The sequence below is a fragment of the Saccopteryx bilineata genome, chromosome 4 (genome assembly GCF_036850765.1).
Source record: "Saccopteryx bilineata isolate mSacBil1 chromosome 4, mSacBil1_pri_phased_curated, whole genome shotgun sequence".
In the NCBI taxonomy this organism is placed as follows: domain Eukaryota; kingdom Metazoa; phylum Chordata; class Mammalia; order Chiroptera; family Emballonuridae; genus Saccopteryx; species Saccopteryx bilineata.
Genome location: NC_089493.1, coordinates 40,733,974 through 40,753,771, shown reverse-complemented (window position 1 = coordinate 40,753,771; position 19,798 = coordinate 40,733,974). Strand labels below are relative to the sequence as shown.

The 19,798-nt window shown below is 35.2% G+C and overlaps 1 protein-coding gene across 1 annotated transcript in view; it reads left to right on the top strand.

Moving 5' to 3' along the window:
- Window positions 1–18,555, top strand: part of LRRC9 (leucine rich repeat containing 9) — a 121,996-nt gene extending 103,441 nt beyond the window's left edge. Inside the window, 5 exon segments of the mRNA XM_066272555.1 lie at window positions 781–849; window positions 11,327–11,467; window positions 16,003–16,147; window positions 17,726–17,798; window positions 17,800–18,555. Coding sequence (XP_066128652.1) covers window positions 781–849; window positions 11,327–11,467; window positions 16,003–16,147; window positions 17,726–17,798; window positions 17,800–17,890 — 519 coding nt within the window. The 3' untranslated portion in view covers window positions 17,891–18,555.
- Window positions 18,556–19,798: the final 1,243 nt, after the last annotated feature.

Here is a 19,798-nt window from a genome sequence, read left to right as displayed (position 1 = left end):
CAAGTGGTCTAAAATATGTCTAAATTTTCTATAGTTACTAAATAAATTGGCTATGTTCACTTTATTGATAAATGACGTCAGTGTGCCAAATAACGTTTTATTTATTTATTACTATAATCAAACTTTGTTTTATTACTATAAGCTAGCAAAAGCCTTAAACTGAAGTTATTGCCTAAATTTTGTCAAAAATACCATTTTAGAAACAATTTTGGGGAAAAATAAAATGTACAGCATTTGCAAAGTTTTACCAATGTTAAATAGATTATAATAAATAATGCCATTCAAGGAAAGGCAAGTAATTCAATTAGAGAAACAGTTTTTCAATTATATATATTCCCAGCAAATATATCAGGATGCGGTCTGCCCAGTATCACATGCTTCTTTATGGTTAAGCTTGTAATGAATATGTACATTTGAAATTATTTAGATTGGATTCACCTTTTTCACACTTCTGGGTCTATCCCGGGGAATTAACCAACTATAATCTGAGTCCTAGAAGAGATCATAACTTTTCTGAGAAAAATATTGGTCTTTTCTTGCAAGTGCTGCCATGTGGCCTTTTCCCCATGTTAGAATGTCATTTCTGCCAATCATGTATTTGGAATCAGTATTACATAGATCTGTCTTTAATCAGCAATATGGAATATTGTTACTAAAGCTCACTTCACAGGATTCAGTCATGAGCTAGGCGCAATTCAGTGCTTACATGTAATTAGCCTCAAATCAGTGTATATTTGAAGATGTTGACTCTAACCAAATAATTTATTAACTATTGAATAGGAAATAACAGAACTGGAAAAACTTGATGGCATCTCTTCCCTCAGAGAGCTTACAGTTTATGGCAATCCGGTGAGTAAGTCACTTTTCTAATTCGTTAGTTAATTTACTTACAGTTATATAGTGAGAAAATATGTATATTTAACTTTGTTTTAATTTCATTTTATTTATTCATAGACAATTATCTAAGCACAATTTTCTGACTAGTGTCTTCTTCCAACTGGCTCTAATATAAACTGTCATTGTCATATATAAGAGAGTCTGTTTTAGGCTTCTATAGTATATTCATTGGCCTATTTGTTAATCCCTATATACCAATATCACACTGTATTAATTACGATAGTTTTTTTCCCATTGATTGAGAGAGAGAGAGGAAGGGAGGAGAGAGAAAGAGAAGCATCAACTCATTGCTCCACTTAGTTGTTGCATTTAGTTGTGTACTCATTGATTGCTTCTCATATGTGGCCTGACCAGAGATCCAACCCATGGCCTCAGTGTGCCAAATGACACTCTATCCATTGAACCACCCAGCCAGGGCATTACTAAAGTTTTATATTAAGTTTTGATGTCTAGTAAACACCTCTCTTTCTCTTCCACTTCCTGTTTTTCTTTTTTCACTATTCTCTTGGCCCTCTGCAATTTCTATGAGTTTGAACAAACAGCTTCTCAATTTACATGAGAATCTTGATATTTTAATTAGAATTGCATTGACTTTATAAGTTAATTTTGGGAGAAATTTGCCATCTTTCCTGTTGGAGTCTTTGAAGGGATCTAATAAGAAGTGCCCTTATTCACCTAATAAATTGAGAAATATGACCATGGCAAATGGAGAGGTGAAAATATTTTGCTTAGCTTAGGGAGAAAGCCAAATCGGCTTGCTAACAGATTCCAAAAATTGGCAGTCATGATTACCCAGTAGTAGAAAATACTTGACTGAAGACTTCTTACATTGGAGGAGAGTTTCTCATAAAGAAGCAGAAAGCATTCTCCCAGCAATAAGCTCTCTCCCAAAAGGAAAGACAGAAGCTATACATGCCCATTTAATCTTTCTAGATTTATTAAGCCACTCCACTTCTCCAGTGGAATTTGAAATTTTATATTTATTGTACTCCACTTCTCCAGTGGAGAAGAGAATAGGTTGAGAGAGCCCAGTAGTGACACATTAAAGAGCTACTTCCACAAAGAAAGAAATACAATAAGCAGCCACCCCTAATATTTACAGCATTAAACTTTCTCACTCACACAAATATCCCTACATTTTTAACATCCTTTAATAAATATTTATAATTTTCTCCTAAAAATTTTAATAATCTTTGGTTAGATTTATTCTGTTGTTTTAACAGCTGCTTTAAACAGTATCTTTTCACATTTTTCTAATTGTTTCTTGCTGAACTACAGAAATTCTGATTTTTGCATATTATTCTTTATCCAGAAACCTCGCTGAACTCTCTATTTTTAGTTCTAATGGATTGTAAATTTTGTTGCATTTTCTCTGTAATCTGTCATTTTATCTGTAAATAATGACTCAATTATTTCTTTCCAATCCTTATGTTTTTTATTTCTTTTACTTCTCTTTTTTTTTTTTTTTTTTTTTTCTTTTTCCTGAAGCTGGAAACGGGGAGAGACAGTCAGACAGACTCCCGCATGCGCCCGACCGGGATCCACCCGGCACGCCCACCAGGGGCAACGCTCTGTCTACCAGGGGACGATGCTCTGCCCCTCCGGGGGGTCGCTCTGCCGCGACCAGAGTGACTCTAGCGCCTGGGGCAGAGGCCAAGGAGCCATCCCCAGCGCCCGGGCCATCTTTGCTCCAATGGAGCCTTGGCTGCGGGAGGGGAAGAGAGAGACAGAGAGGAAGGAGGGGTGGGGGGTGGAGAAGCAAATGGGCGCTTCTCCTATGTGCCCTGGCCGGGAATCGAACCCGGGTCCCCTGCACGCCAGGCCGACGCTCTACCGCTGAGCCAACTGGCCAGGGCCTCTTTTACTTCTCTTAATGTACCAACTAGGACCTCGAGTACAATGTTGAATAGAAGCAATTATAGTAGGTTGCTGACCTCAAAAGAATGCTTCAAAGTTGTCACTATTCAATATGATGTTTGCTCTAGGCTATGGGTAGATAACCTTCAACATTTCAAAAAAATTCTTTTTTTAATTCCAGTGTAGCACTACCTGTTTTTACATGAGTGGACATTAGATTTTGACTAATTGTTAATGTACTTTTTCTCTTTAATTTGTTAATATGTAAATGAAATTAATAGACCCTAGTGTTTAACCATCCTTGCATTCCTGGGATGAGTAATACTTAGTCATGTTTATACTTTGCTTGATTCAATATGTTAAGATTTCGTGTAGTATAGATCTGTATCTCTGGAGGTAAGTAAAATTATCCTATAATTTTATCTTCTCATACTATACTTTTCAAGTTCATTAAAGCTGTCTTCTTGCCTCATGAAATTGAGGAGTTCTCCATCTTTTTCTAGTCTATGAATTAGCTTATATAGGAGAAGACACATGTTCCTGGAAGGATAATTAGATATTATCTTTAAAATCATCTGGGCTTAATATTTTTGAAATTATGTTTAAACTAATTTCAAAATCTTCAATGACTACAAATCTAGTCTGTTTTCTATTTCTTCAAAAGTCCGTGATGAAAGATTTTTTAAATAAAATTATCCTTTTTATCTATTACATGTATTATTATGATAGTACTCTCATAAATTTTTTTAAATCTCCATTATATCTGTTGTCACTTTTTTATATACCTGCTTATTGATTTTTGTTTTTTCTCTTTTATTCTTGACATCTTGCTAAAGGTGTCTCTATTGTAATAATCTGTTCAAAGAACCATATTTTTGTTTTATCAAATGTATTAGTTCTTTTTAAAATTTCATTAATTACCAACTTCTATTATTTCATTCTTTTAGTTTCTTGGAATTTGTTTTTTTTTTAATGCTTAAGAAGGTTCTTAGGCCTGACCAGGTGATGGCGCAGTGGATAGAGCGTCGGACTGGGATGCGGAAGGACCCAGGTTTGAGACCCCGAGCTCGCCAGCTTGAGCGCGGGCTCATCTGGCATGAGCAAAGAGCTCACCAGCTTGGACCCAAGGTCGCTGGCTCCAGCAGGGGGTTACTTGGTCTGCTGAAGGCCCACGGTCAAGGCACATGTGAGAAAGCAATCAATGAACAACTAAGAAGTCGCAACGCGCAAAGAGAAACTAATGATTGATGCTTCTCATCTCTCTCCGTTCCTGTCTGTCTGTCCCTGTCTATCTCTGCCTCTGTAAAAAAAAAAAAAAAAAGAAGGTTCTTAGCTTATTAATTTTTTATATTTATTGTAACTGAATAAATTTTAGGTTAAAAATATTGCATTAGCAGCATCCTAAAAGTTTTGGTGTAGTGTTTTTTCTATTCTTTATTTCTTAAAATCTACTTTCCAAAAGATTTCTTCTTTAATCCATGAATTATTGAGATGTATGTGTTAATTTCCAACCTATGAGGTATTTCTAGTTATCTCTTGGCTATTTATTTCTAATGTTATTACATTTTAGTCAGAGGAAACAGTTTATATATTACAATCTTTGGTATTTTTTAAACTTGATTAGTGGCCTAAAATGTGGTCAATTTTTTTTTACTCAATTATATGTCTTAGAGGTCTCACTCTATTAATGTATATATAGCTACTACATTAAAAAATATAGATTATGGCCCTGGCCGATATCTCAGTGGTAGAGCATCAGCCTGGTGTGTGGATGTCCCAGGTTTTATTCTTAGGGCACACAGGAGAAGCAACCATTTACTTCTCCACCCCTCCACCTCCCCCTCTCTCCTTCCCTCCCGCAGCCATGGCTATATTAGTTAGAGTGCATCAGCCGTGGTGCTGAGGATAGCTCCCTGAAGCCTTTGCCTGAGTCATTAAAAATAGCTCAGTTGAAAGCATGGTCCCAGATTGGCAGAGCATTGGCCCCAGACAGGGGTTCCTGGGTGGATCCCAGCAGAGTGCAAGCGGGAATCTGTCTTTCTATCTCCCCTCCTCTCACTTGGAAAAGAAGAAAAAAAATAGATTATTTATTCATTCCCTTTTGATGACCATTTTACTATCATAAACAGAAAAACATATAGCTGTGTTGTCAGTCCCCAAGATCATTCCAATCCCATGTTCAAGGATTTGATAGAAGGGCTGGCTTGTGGGACTTAGCATGCAGTCCTACTCATGGCTAAGATTTATTACAGTGACATAGTGAGAATACACAGCTAGGTAAATAATAAAAAAGGCACAGGCAGAGTCTGGAGAAGTCCATGTGCAGACTTCCTTATGTTCTTTCTCTCCCATGAAGAATCATGCAGTGCACATTCTTCACCCAGCAACAAAAATGCACCAAAAACTATGCTATGTTTCAGTCCAGGGAATCCCAATAGACTTAGTTAGCATTCAAGAATTTTGTTGAGGGCAGGTCACATAGATAAACCATGCCCATCATATACAAAAATTCTTGACTCCCAGAAAGAGAGCAGGTTGAACATTAATCATATTGTTGTGTGAGTAGTATACAGTGAACTATCTTTGTCAGTTAAGGAATGGTGGAAACTCTTCCAAAATCCAAGTACCAAACATTAGTCAAGAGCTATCCTTGCAAACAGACACTTCTAAAAATAACAGCATTTAAGAAGAATAACAGCTTTTAAGAAGAAGAAGAATTATAGAAACAAAGGTATGAAGAATAAAATGACAGTAAATATCTGTCAATAATAACCTTAAATGTAAATGGATTAAATGTTCCAAAAAACATATGTAGCTGAATGAATAAGAAAACATGACTTATGTATATGCTTTCTGTGAGATACATGCCTCAGGGGAAAAAAAAGATACAGACTAAAAGTGAAGAGATGAAGAAAACATTCTATGAAAATGGAAACAAAAGAAAGCTGGGGTAGTAATAACTATATCAGATAAAGTAGACTTTAAACAAAGTCCATAACAAGAGACAAAGAACACTACATAATACTAAAAGAATCAATCCAATGAGAGGATATAACCCTTATAAACATATATGGACCCAACATAAGAGCACAGAACTATATAAAGAAAATCTTCTTGGACACTGAGAGACTGATAGCAATACAGTCATAGTAGGGAATTTTAGCAACCCACTGACATCAATGGATAAATCTTCCAGACAGAAAAATCAACAAGGCAGCAGCAACACAGTGGATCAGATGGATGTAATTGATATTTATAGAACATTTCATCCCAAAGCTGTAGAATATACATTTTCCTCAAGTGCACATAGAACATTCTCAAAGAGAGACCACCTGTTAGGACACAAATTAAGTCTTAATAAATTCAAGAGATTGAAATCATATCAAGCATTTTCTCTGAACAAAATGAACTAGAAACCAATTGCAATTAAATAAATAAATAAACAAACCTGAAAAACTCTCAAACACATGGAGGCTAAATAACATGTTATTAAACAATGAATGGGTTAACAATGAGATCAAGGAAGAAATCAAAAGTCATCTGAACACATGAAAATGAACACACAACAACCTCAAATCTATGGAACACGGCGAAAGTATTCCTGTGAGGGAACTTTATAGCATTACAGGCCCACCTCAAGAAGCAAGAAAAATCTTAAATAAATAACCCAACACTACCTCTAAAAGAATTAGAAAAAGAACAGCAAACAAAGTCCAAAGTAGAAAGAAGTAATAAAGATCAGAGCTAAAATAAATGACACAGAGGCTAAAAAAACAATACAAAAGATCAATAGAAACAAGAGCTGGTTCTTTGAAAAAATAAACAAGATTGACAAACATTTAACCAGACTCATCAAGAAAAAAAGGGAGAGAACCCAAATAAATAAAATCAGAAATGAAAGAGAAGTAACAACTGACACCACAGAAATACAAAGGATTGTAAGATAATACTATAACTGTATGTTAACAAATTGCACAACCTTGGTGGTAAAATGGAAAAACTCCTAGAAACATACAATCTTTCAAAACTGAATCAAAAAAATCAGAGACTTTGAATAGACAGATTACGAGTGAAACTGAAGCAGTAATCAAAAACTCCCAGCAAACAAAAGTCCTGGACTGGATGGTTCAACAAGCAAATTTTACCAAACATTCAATGAAGAACTAACACCTATCTTTTTCAAACTATTTCAAAAAATTCAAGAGGAGAGAAAACTTGCAAGTTCTTTTTACAAGGCCAGCATTATCCTAATCCCAAAACTAGATAGTGTATACAAAGAAAGAAAATTATAGACCAATATCCCTGATGAACATACATGCTAAAATCCTCAACAAAATACTAGCAAACCAGATCCAGCAATACATTAAAAAGATCCTACACCATGATCAAGTGGGATTTATTCCAACATTCAAAGTTGGTATTCGTAAATCAATAAATGTGATACATCACATAAACAAAATGAAGGATAAAGAAACACATGATCATATCAATAGTTGCAGAAAAAGCATTTGATAAAACCCAGCACCCATTTATGATAAAACTCTCAGCAAAATGGGAATAGAAGGATCATACCTCAACATAAAAAGATCATATATGATAAACCCACAGCCAACATCATATTCAGTGGAAGAAAACTAAAAGTATTTCCCTTAAGATCAAGACAGGGATGTTCACTTTTAGCACTTATTCAATATCATACTGGAAGTCCTTGCCACAACTATCAGACAAGAAGATAAATAAAAGGCATACAAATTGGAAAGGAAGAAGTAAAACTGCCATTATTCTCAAATGGCATGATATTGTATGTAGAAAATCCTAGAGACTCCATCTAAAGACTACTAAGTCTGATTTAAAAATTCAGCAAAGGCCCTGGCCGGTTGGCTCAGCGGTAGAGCATCGGCCTAGCGTGCGGAGGACCCGGGTTCGATTCCCGGCCAGGGCACACAGGAGAAGCGCCCATTTGCTTCTCCACCCCACCGCCGCGCTTTCCTCTCTTTCTCTCTCTTCCCCTCCCGCAGCCAAGGCTCCATTGGAGCAAAGATGGCCCGGGCGCTGGGGATGGCTCTGTGGCCTCTGCCCCAGGCGCTAGAGTGGCTCTGGTCGCAAACATGGCGATGCCCAGGATGGGCAGATCATCGCCCCCTGGTGGGCAGAGCGTCGCCCCTGGTGGGCGTGCCGGGTGGATCCCGGTCGGGCACATGCGGGAGTCTGTCTGACTGTCTCTCCCCGTTTCCAGCTTCAGAAAAATGAAAAAATAAATAAATAAATAAATAAATAAAATAAAAATTCAGCAAAGTAGCAGGATACAAAATTAATATTCAGAAATTAGTGGTATTTTTATACACTAATAATGAACCATCAGAAAGAGAGATTAAAATAACAATTCCATTTACAATTGCAACAACAATAATAATAATGTGATACTTAGGAATAAATTTAACCAAGGAGATAAAAGATCTGTACTTGGAAAATTATAAAATACTGAAGAAAAAAATTGAAGAAGATACTAATAAGTGGAAGCATATGGAAAAATTAACATCATTAAAATATCTGTACAAACCAAAGCAATCTACAGATTCAAGCAATTCCTATTAAAATACCAATGGCATATCTCACAGATCTAGAACAAATATTCCAAAAATCTATATGGGACCACAAAAGACCCTGAATAGTCTCAGCAATCTTGAGGGAGAAAAACAAAGTTGGAGGTATCACAATATCTGATATCAAACTATACTACAAAGCCATAGTACTCAAAACAGTATGAGATCAATGGAACAGAATAGTGAGCATAGAAATAAACCCATGCTTTTATGGTCAAGTAATATTTGACAAAGCAAGAACATTGGGGTAAATACAGTCTCTTCAATAAATGGTGTTGGGAAAATTGGACAAATACATGCAAAAAAAATAAAATTATACCACCAACTTACACAATACAGATGAATAAACTCAAAATGGATTAAAGACTTAAATGTAAGTCACAAAACCATAAACACCTAGAAGAAAACATGGGTAGTATAATTTCAGACATTTTTTGTAGCAATATTTTTGCCAATATATACTGCTCACAAAAATTAGGGGATCAGGGAACATGCAGATACTCCAGTACTTTCAGCCTTTTGTATGGTACATTTTCACCAATGAAATAAAAGTTGGCTTTGCAACTCATTTGCATAATCAAACAACTTTCTTTGGCTTGTCTTTTGTTTATCTGATGTTCTTATTTAATAAAAAAATCAAATGCTTTTTTTATCACTTCATATTCATTTTGAGATATCCTCTAATTTTTATGAGTAGTATATTTCCTTAGGCATTAAAAAACAAAGGAAAAATAACCAAAAGGGACTACATCAAACTAAAAAGCTTTTGCACAGCAAAAGAAGCCATCAACAAAATGAAAAGGAAACCTACTGAATGGAAGAACATATTTGCCGATGATAAAGGGTTAATTACCAAAATATATATAAAGAACTTACACCACTCAACACCAACAGGACAAACAATCCAATTTAAAAATGGGCAAAGAACCTATATAGACACACGTTTCCAAAGAAGACATACAAGTGGCCAATAGACATGAAAAAACTCAACGCCTCTAATTATCAGAGATATGCAAATTAAAAGCACAACGAAATATCACTTCACATCTGTCAGAATGTTAAATCAACAAACAAGGGCTGGTGAGGATGTGGAAAGAAGGTAAGGAACCCTTGGGCACTGTTGGTGGGAATACAGACTGATGTAGGCACTGTGAAAAGTAGTGTGGAGTTACCTCAAAAAATTAAAAATGAAACTGCCTTATGTTCCACTTCTGGGAATATATTCAAAGAAACCTGAAACACTAATTTGAAAGACTATATGCACCGTGTTATTTACAATAAGCAAGGTCTGGAAGCAGTCCAAGTGTACTTCATAGATGAGTGGATAAAAATGCTGTGGTACATTTACAATGGACTACTACTCCTAGGCCATAAAAAAAATAAGAAAAGGAAACCTTACCTTTTGTAACAGCATGGATGGACCTGGAGATTATTATGCTAAGTGAAACCAGTCAGTCAGAGAAAGACAAATGCCATATGATCTCATATGTGAAATCTAATGAACAAAATAAACTGATAAACAAAATAGAAACAAAGGCATGGATACATGGAACAAGTAGACAGCTGTCAGAGAGGAGAGGGGTTTGGGGGTTAGATAAAGAGATTAAGCAAAAAACAAACAAATATATATATATTTGTTGTATATATTTATATATATACATATATACATATGTGTGTGTGTATGTATATATATATATATATATGACACACATAGACACAGACAGTGTGGTGTTAGCCAGAGAAAAGGGGTCTGGGGGTAGGTGGAGGTGGGCAAAGGGAGGGGAGATAGAGCCAGAAAGATACTTTGCTCAGGGTGATGGACACACGATGCAGTGGGCATATGATGTTTTGTTGAGTGGTACACTTGAAACCTGTATGGATTTGTGAACCAATGTCACCCCAATAAATTCAATAAAATATAATTTTGTTGGAGGTTGGTCACATAGAAACCCTATGCCTACCACGTACTAATATTCTAAGCTCCCAAAGGAAACAGGCTGAGCATTAATCATATTGTTTTGTAAGTAGCCTAGGTACAGTGAACTATCCTCGTCAGCTAAGGAATGGTGGGATCACTTCCAAAATCCAAGTACCGAACATTACTCAAGAGCTATCCTTGCAAGTAGACCTTCTGTAAATAACAGCTGCAGGCCTACTGTGTTAACTCTTTCTACACACTTACATATTTTAAAGAGTAGTTTAAAGTATGAAGTGATGGAGCCCTGGCCGGTTGGCTCAGTGGTAGAGTGTCGGCCTGGTGTGCAGGGGTCCCGGGTTTGATTCCCAGCCAGGGCACACAGGAGAAGCACCCATCTGCTTCTCCACCCCTCCCCCTCTCCTTCCTCTCTGTCTCTCTCTTCCCCTCCCGCAGCCAGGGCTCCATTGGAGCAAAGTTGGCCCGGCGCTGGGGATGGCTCTATGGCCTCTGCCTCAGGCGCTAGAGTGGCTCTGGTCGCAACAGAGCGACACCCCAGATGGGCAGAGCGTCGCCCCCTGGTGGGCGTGCTGAGTGGATCCCGGTTGGGTGCATGCTGGAGTCTGACTGCCTCCCTGTTTCCAGCTTCAGAAAAAAATTTTTTAAAAAAAAGTATGAAGTGATGGATAATACAGTTCAGTGAATGTCTATTGAATTAAATTGAATATTGCTTATTGGAAAATGTGTTTCAAACGAATTAGCTTACAATTGAGCTTTTATAATGTAATCCTATTCCTGAATTGGGTTGCTTGAAATTAATGAACAATATTATATATTCTGAAAAAGAGTAAACCTCCCAATGATAGTGTTGGTTAGAAAAAAAAAATCTTATCTTGATTTAGCATAACAAAAAATTGAAAAATCGTTCAAAAAGGGAGCTCATATTTGAATCATCTGCCTCTTTGCTGCCTATGCTAAATTTCCTTCTCTATGAAGGTTAATCTTAGAAATAAAAGGTTTTCTTAAGTAATAAATTATTTTTAACTTTATTCAGATTTGTAGAAAAATGCTACATCGACACATGCTCATATTTCGACTACCTAACTTACAGATGTTAGATGGAATGCCTGTGAATTCAGATGATAGGGCAAAAGCTGAACTTCATTTTTCTGAACTACAAGCAAAGAAAAATTTGGTAATAATTATATTATTTATACTTTTTCTTTTAAAATATATAAATTATTAGTATTGAACATTCCATGTTGTGCATTTTTACTTAAATGTTTAAACCTAGGCTATGTGTTTTGTAGATTATTTAATATCTTTGTAGTGATTACTATCAAAGGCTTGATCTGTTGAATAGAGCACTATACAGACTTATACACACACGCACAAGCCAGGCAAGCTCCTTTTCTAATAACATAGTTTGACATAAAGCAAATTATTCAAAATATGTGTGCCTCTTGCTCAGTATGCACAATAATACTAGAAGGGAACAAACTGCAACATATCACTTTTATAAACAGAAACTAACAAAGCTCTTTCCACTTAGTAGATAAGAAGAAAAGAAAGGAATTCTGACTTCTACTCTCTGGACTGTGTAGTTCATCTAACAAGAAAGATGTGTACCTCTTTCCTTCCATACTGGCAGAATAATTAGCCCTTTTACTCATGAGCCCTAAGAAGGTATCTGACCATGGTAGGAAAAATATTAGAAAGAGAAGCCACCAAAGCATCCCATTAGGAAATTCTATCATTGACAATCCTCCAAAGACTAAATTTAACACAGAAAACTGTGGTTTTTAAGCATTATTAGAGCTGTGCCTTTGCAAGGATATAGGAAAGAGAGGCTAGAGACAGGGAAACTAATTAAATGGCTTTCAGAATAATCCAAGAAAAAGATTATGAAGACCTGGCCTGGGGGGGAGATCGGGGACAAGTGAAAATGTAAGTGAACCTCTAATGTAAGTGAAAGCCAGAGAGCGTTGATCTTGGCAAACAAAGACTACTTTCAAAAGTTATATTGAGGAAAGAGATAAGATTTACTATAGAGGCTTTCACTTAGATTACCAGACAATCTCCATTCCCTCCGTGAAACTAACTGAATCCCAGAGCACACTGAATGTGCTAAACTAGTAGTCTCCTCTCTAATCCACTTCAGCCTTCAACAATAGATTCACATATTTTCCAAGAGTTGGCTGTGTTTTTTCAAAAATTTATGTTCTCTTATTTAAAATAAACATATCCACAATAAATTCAATTTTTAAATTATTATCTGTTTCTATGAAAACCAAATGAAATACTTTGGAAAGTCTGGGTCAAGATCAATTACACACACATACACACACAAAATGTCAAATTAGATTCAAAGAAAAAGTAGTAAAATATGGGAGGAAATTATAAAAATTCAGACAAAATAGATGGAAAAGTTATTTTTTAAATCTAGACAGATTCTTGTGTTCAGGTTTTCTCCACATCTTTAAATTCATGCTACTTTAAAGAACCCCAGACTAGAAATTGTAGGCAAAACCTTAGCTGTGGATTTATCCAAAAACAATCAGATAAAATGCCAATCAAGGGACTCTAGCTTTGGCCCTTCATCAAAAGACTGCATAGTGCATGCATTTTTATGTTTTAAAATTTTTTAAAGAAATATGAATTATACATATAATTCTTAATTATTTCCTGGATTTTTTGTTAATCTTGACTTTTTAACCAAGAGGCTTCTATTGTAGGTCTAAGAAGCTACAGAGGCCTGTGAGACTTAAAATTGTGCAACGCTAATAAAGATAATCTAGATTAGGCCAAAGAAATTGGTTCATTTGTAAGTTATATTTTCAAAAAAATTTTTTCTAAAAACTATGCTTTGTGAAAAAAAAATATCTTAGCTACTAATCTGTATGATATACCTAAGAAAGAGCACCATCTCTAATGTCATCTAGTGAAATTATTGTCTTTCAAAAGAGAACAAATAATCAAATAAAATTTAGTTCAGTGATTTAAGTCTCCTTTTCTTTTCTCTATTCTATATTTCTGGAGCAAGTTAGTTCTTACTTCCAGAAGTGGAAAAGTTTAGTTTCCTATTCCTGCTGTAACAAATGATCTCAAATTTAGTGGCATGAAAGAACATAAATTTATTATCTTACAGTTCTGGAGGTCAAAAGTCCAAAAATCAGTCTGATCAAGCTAAAATCAAAAGTATTGGCAGGGCTGCACTCCTTCCGGAAGCTCTTGGAGAGTTGTTTTTTGTCTTTTCAAATTTCTAGAAGCTATCTGCATTCCTTGACTCACGCCCCTCTTCCAAGAATGGCATCACTTTGGCCTCTGCTTCCATCGTTGAATTAAATCTCTCACTCTGTCCCTCTTGCCTCCCTCTTATAAGGACCCTTGTTGATTGTATTGAGCCAACCTGGATAAACCAGAATAATTTCCCCATCTCAAAATCATTAATTTAATTATGCCTGCAAAATCCTTTTTGCCATGTAAGGAATTGTATTCACAGGTTTTGGTAATTAGGATGTAGACATTTGGGGGGGAGGGTAAAGCTGTATTTTTCTGCCAACCACATCATATACATGAGGGCTCCAGTGAGATACCTACAAAAATTGTCACATTAAAATTTATAAATTCTAGCCTGACCTGCGGTGGCGCAGTGGATAAAGCGTCAACCTGGAATGCTGAGGTTGGCGATTCAAAACCTGGGCTTGCCTGGTCAAGGCACATATGGGAGTTGATGCTTCCTGCTCCTCCCCCTTCTCTCTCTCTCCCTCTCTCTCCTTCCCCCCCTCTTTGTCCTTTCTCTCTAAAATTGAATAAATCTAAAAATAAAATTTAAAAAGAAAAAAATTTTTTTAATTCATAAATTCCATTTTAAGGTAATGTTGACTAAATTTTAAAAAGTATATATAATTACATATAAATTAACTAAACTACATATAAAGAAATCATTTAGCGCAACTTTAAAAATCATAATTTCCAGATTATTAATTGGCTTAATATAGCAGAAAAAGTACTTAAACTCAAATTTTAGTTGATGAGTATTGCATTTAGAGTGTTTCCTTGTTGACTATTTTCTATTTCTCATAATGGGAACTCATTTTCCCATCACTATGCTATGATGTTGTCTTGAGGGATTCTAGACATTTATTGTTGCTGTTTGAATCAGTGCCATATATAAGAATATAAATTAAATTCTTATATGCGTTATCTTATTCCATACATAAACATTTTATTTAAATTTTTTAATTTATCTACACATGGCTAGTAAAGTAAAGGGGATATATGAAGTATTTATTTTAGGAAAACTTATTTTAAGATTCAATAGTAATTTTTATTTTCATGGCTAGAATAAAATTGAGCCATTATTCCTTCTTTTTTTCTTTTTTGTTTTGGGGTTTTTTGTTTGTTTGTTTGTTTAAGTGAGAGGAAGGGAGATAGTGAGACAGATTCCTGCATATATCCTGACCAGGATACACCTGGCAACTCCCCCCATCTGGGGCCAATGCTCAAATCAACTGAGTTATCCTTAGTGCCTGAGGCCAACACTCAGACCAACTGAGCTACCCTCAGCACTTGGGGTCAATGTTCAAACCAATCTAGCCACTCCTGAGGGAGGGGAGGAAAGAGAGAAGGGGAAGGTAGAGGGGGAGAGAGGCAGATGGTTGCTTTTCTTGTGTACCCTAACAGGGAATCAAACCTGAGACATCTATACGCTGGACTGACACTATCCACTGAGCCACCGGCCAGGGCCAAGCCATTTTTTCTTTTAACCGTTTAGAAGACAAGAATACTTTTGAAGTTTATCAGTTCAGTCTAATATATTTTTCTTTGTTTTAGTTGCTGCTGTTCTTTCTTTTTTAACAGCAGATAAAGAAGGGATAAATGAAATCTAAAGTTTTTTTTAAACCAGAACATTTCTGGCGCTCTGGTTTCAGAAGTAAATTTGACAACATTCTATATTAGTGATGGAAAGAGAGTCCTACCAAGGAATTAGGGAACCTGAGCCTCGCTAGCTTCAGTAAAAGGCCTGATGCTTTAGTGTTCATTACAAAGCTGCATTCTTGGTAACACTGAAGTATGAAGGAAATTGGCAATTTTATGCAAATGACAAAAGCCTATGTCTCTAAATAAGTTGAACCATATCTTCATAATTTATAAAGTATAAACAAGATCAAACTTAATGAAGAAGAGGCACAAATTTCTAGGGAAACCAAGGGTCTCCCTCCTCCATTTACTGATTCCTGGAATTCTTTTAAAAGCCTAATAATCCTCAACTAACTTGAAAGTAACCACTATTTAGAGTTAGGACATTCATTAAAGTGACTATAATAAGATGCTTTTTATTTACTTGTTTTTGAAGAATTAATTAACCGCAAGGCTCCTGATGAGGTATTGTGGGGAATACAAAGATGTAGGAAAAGAGAACAAACATTACAAAGGGGAATTTTACACTTCCTTTGTGAAGACCTTTTGGAAAGGGATGGTGCCATCACACTGGCTTCTGGTGATGAACATGATGCAGTCTGAAAAGAGAACATATGTTCTGTGAAAGGTTCAAGACTCAGAGACTGTTTCACAGTTTTTGCCTCATATTAACTCTGAGTTTAAGCAAATATATAAGTCATGACCTAAAGAATTTGTGTTAACAAGTGGGGCTTGTGATAAGAACTAAACCTATCAATTTGAGTTTTGGAGATGAGGGTTCTTAATTGTTTTTATTTTGCTATGTAGCTTCCTCCTGTTGCCAACTCTCCTGTGGATGGTAGATCATTTGGCCAAATGAAAGTTGCTCCCATCAAGATAACAAATGTAATTCTCCCTGGTGGATTTAGCCATTACTTGAGATCTGACTTCACTTTAACTCCTGAAGTTGAAGGTATTTTGGCAGAATTTCAGAGAGAATGTTAAACAACAATGATGAAAAACACTTCGTTTGAAACAAAAATCTCAGTTTAATTTCTAATTCTGTGTAAAATTGCATGTTTTAAATTTGCATTTTAAAATTATATGTTTGTTCAAGTCTCATGTGGCCATGCTGATTTCAAAAAAGCTGTAGTACTTTTTGGTCTTGCTCAACTATTAGTATGTTGTAACTAAACATTTGCTTGCAATTTGAACTTTGTGATACTTGCACAACTATTTCCTGACATTTTAAAGGTTTTATTTCATTTTATGTTTTTCATAGCAAACAACAACCAAGACCAGTCCATTAGTACATCCTGCTAAAAGTAGAAATCAGAGGTTTAAAAAATATTGATAACAAGACTCTTATGGTATAAAGGATACCTTAGAAAGAAGAGACTTTATTCTTGAAACCACAAGTACAATATTCATGAAGATAATACTAGCAGAGTTTCAAGAAGTAGAGCTCTAAAGGAGATAGTATATTTACAAGGGCCGGGCGTGGAAACGGTTCATTCTATTATATACATTTTAATTCAGGCTTAGATCAAACCTTTCCCCTAATTCCAGATCTTCACTGGCTACCATTTTGGTGAAATTGGAAGTAGCTACTCCTTCTCTAAGGGGCTCTCTTCTTCCATTTCTTTCATTGCCTCAAGCCACTGTTGAATAATAAAACTGAACACCACAATAATTGTAAAAATATCTAAGAATCTACTAAAAATAACAGATTGTTCTATGTGATTATTTTTTAAATCAGTAAAATGCAACCTACTCTAAGATATTATTTTTTGTGTAACTTATTTTTCATATTTCTACGGCTTTGAGATTTTAATCATAGTCAGCATGTTTATGCTTTTATCCAGTATATATAATTATCAGTAAAGTTGGATGTACCGAATTATTATTAGGTTCCTCAGCGGTACAGTTTCATCTTCATGAATGTCAGCGATATGTTTTGTTTTGTTCAATTTCGGATTCATCTCCATAACTTCATTTTCAGGTATCTTGCTTCAAGATTCGTTCTACAACTATTTTTTAGGATTTTCTGGTAGAATCCTGTAATTTCTATTTTCTGACTATGTTGCTATCATTTTTATTTTGAAAAGAATGGTCACTTTATACATTTATTATAGCACACAGCTCAGTTCTGGATATTTATATTTTTAACAGTTACCTAGAGGGGAGCAGGTGGAAGAGGGTAAATGAAAAATGGTGACCAAAGGCAACTAGACCTTGGATGCTGAGCACACAATGCAATGTGCACATGATCTATTGTAGAATTGTACACTTGAAACCTATATAATTTTATTAACCAGTGCAACCCCAATAAGTTCAATTTTAAAAATTACCTAGAAAGGATCAAATTGATTCACTAGCTCAGAGAATTAAGCAGCAGTAAGTCCTAGAAATATATTCCAATTCTATATTTATTAAAAATATTTTAATTCATGTTACAAAATATGTATAGCATACATTCAGCTGAAGGACAAATTTTATCATTTATTTTATTACTTAATGTGTCTCATTGATTCATAATTCCTAATTTCAGACCAAGAAAACAAGCAAGCAGGAATTCTGACAAATCTTCGGAGCACCCATGCTGAAATAGCTTTACGGCAACTCAGGGATAAATCTCTCGTCTCTTTTATCACATCAGAATATGGCATCTCCAAATGCACAAATGTACCAAAGCAGCCAAGATGAGGGAAGATAATGCTACTCTGTATTTTAATATCATTTCTCATCATTAAAAAAAAAACCTCCCTAAATTTGTTAGTCATGTATAAAAATAGGAAATATTGTTATATACTGTTGTACATTTACTCTAAGCTCTTAGAGTCTATGAGTTGGGAAAAACTGTCAGATAGCAGAGGGCTTCTTCTCCCACATTTACCAAAACTTTCCAGAAGTCCGCTATATTTACATCCTTATCCAAAAAAATTTAGAAATGGCTACCAAGGTAGAATAGTGCTCACCTAGTACTTATCTGAGGGAAAATTGAAATAATTTCATGAAAACTACTTTTAATTGTAGTCTCTCCCAAATATTCTTTGCATACTCACTGAATATGCAAAGCAATTCACTTATGCTTTGAACAATAGAGAAATTCAACTCTCTGAAACCACAAAGGCCAAGAATTTTGTCAATTCTTCAAATCTCTCCTTATATAGTAGTTCCCACTTGCCCTTCCTCCCTTCTGGACTCCAGCCCTAGAGGCCAGCTCAATGCCTGAGAGCCTGCTACTTCTCATTAAGAATCCACTCTACTGCTCATAACCTGTTTACTTTGGTTTCCAGTTATTACCTGTCTGCCAGCTTGTTGGTAGCCAAGCTCTGGCTCATCTATTAGAGTAGCCTACTCAGCAGTAGATATAGCTTAGTCTTGGCTCTTTGCTGTACTGACTTCCCTACTGTAATCATTCACATCCCACTGAGTCCTCAAGATAACTCATTTTTTAGATAGTCAAAAATTAGGATCATTTTCTCTTTTGTATGTCTTTTTTAATTGTACACATAAAATACAGGAATTATTTACTGCAGAATTACTTTAGGTTAGCTGATTCACTAAGAAATTGTCACCATGTTTTGATTCAACTATTTTATTTCTGACAAATTCTGGCAGCTGCTTCCCAATATCAAATAGAACATAACTGCCTAAAGAGAAATAAACATACACCAGAAACCTATTTCTGCTTTGTTTAATAGTGGTGCAAAACTAGCAGATAATGTCAGTGAAAACAAATTAAGATAACCATGTTACTTATGTTACTGAAGCACTTCAGTTTCATATGAAGATAATCTCTGTCAACCTCAGTGAATTTTATTTAATATCCCCACTCTTAAACTTTCTTTATGGTTATCTTATTCATTTAAATTTCTAGATTATAAAAATCATGCACTATTATGACCTACAACAATTTGAAAAGATACAAGTGACATAAAACAAAATCCAAAGAATCAAATATTTAGTCCTGGTACTGGAAGCAGTTACAGTAGTTACAAAATCTTGTTACAGCCTCTGATATGAAGATACTAAGAAATGTAATTTTAGGAAATAATCATACTTTCACTTGTAGAATAACTGTCATTTGGGGGTACCTAAAACTAAAGCATACAGTTCTTACCAAACACAAGTATTACTGAAGCAAATTCAGTTTAACTAGTTGAATAACAGATTAGGTTTTTGTAGGACTATACCAGGAAAAGAAATCCTCAAACTGGGTCTTCCTTAAGAATTGTTGGAGGCAAACCATGGGCATTAATAATTCTGCCTGAAGGTAGCTAATTGTGAGTGCAACCAGTCATTCATGCTCTAAGAATAAGGGAGTATGTACTACTATTTCAATGAACAAAACTTGTCAATTAGCAAAACTTGTTAATTGTACCCATAATGAAATAATTTTACAAGCAGTTTTAGGCTAAAAAGAACACATGTTCAAAATGAGTAAACATTTAAAATTTGGACCCTTAATAATTACATTTCACTGGAAATAATTTTTCTAAAATATTATATTTCATAGCACTAACACATATTACAAATGAATCAAATATGATTTTAAATGTGCTTGTTTGTTAAATACAGTTCTTCAAGTTAATTAATGACTAAATTACCAGTTATATTT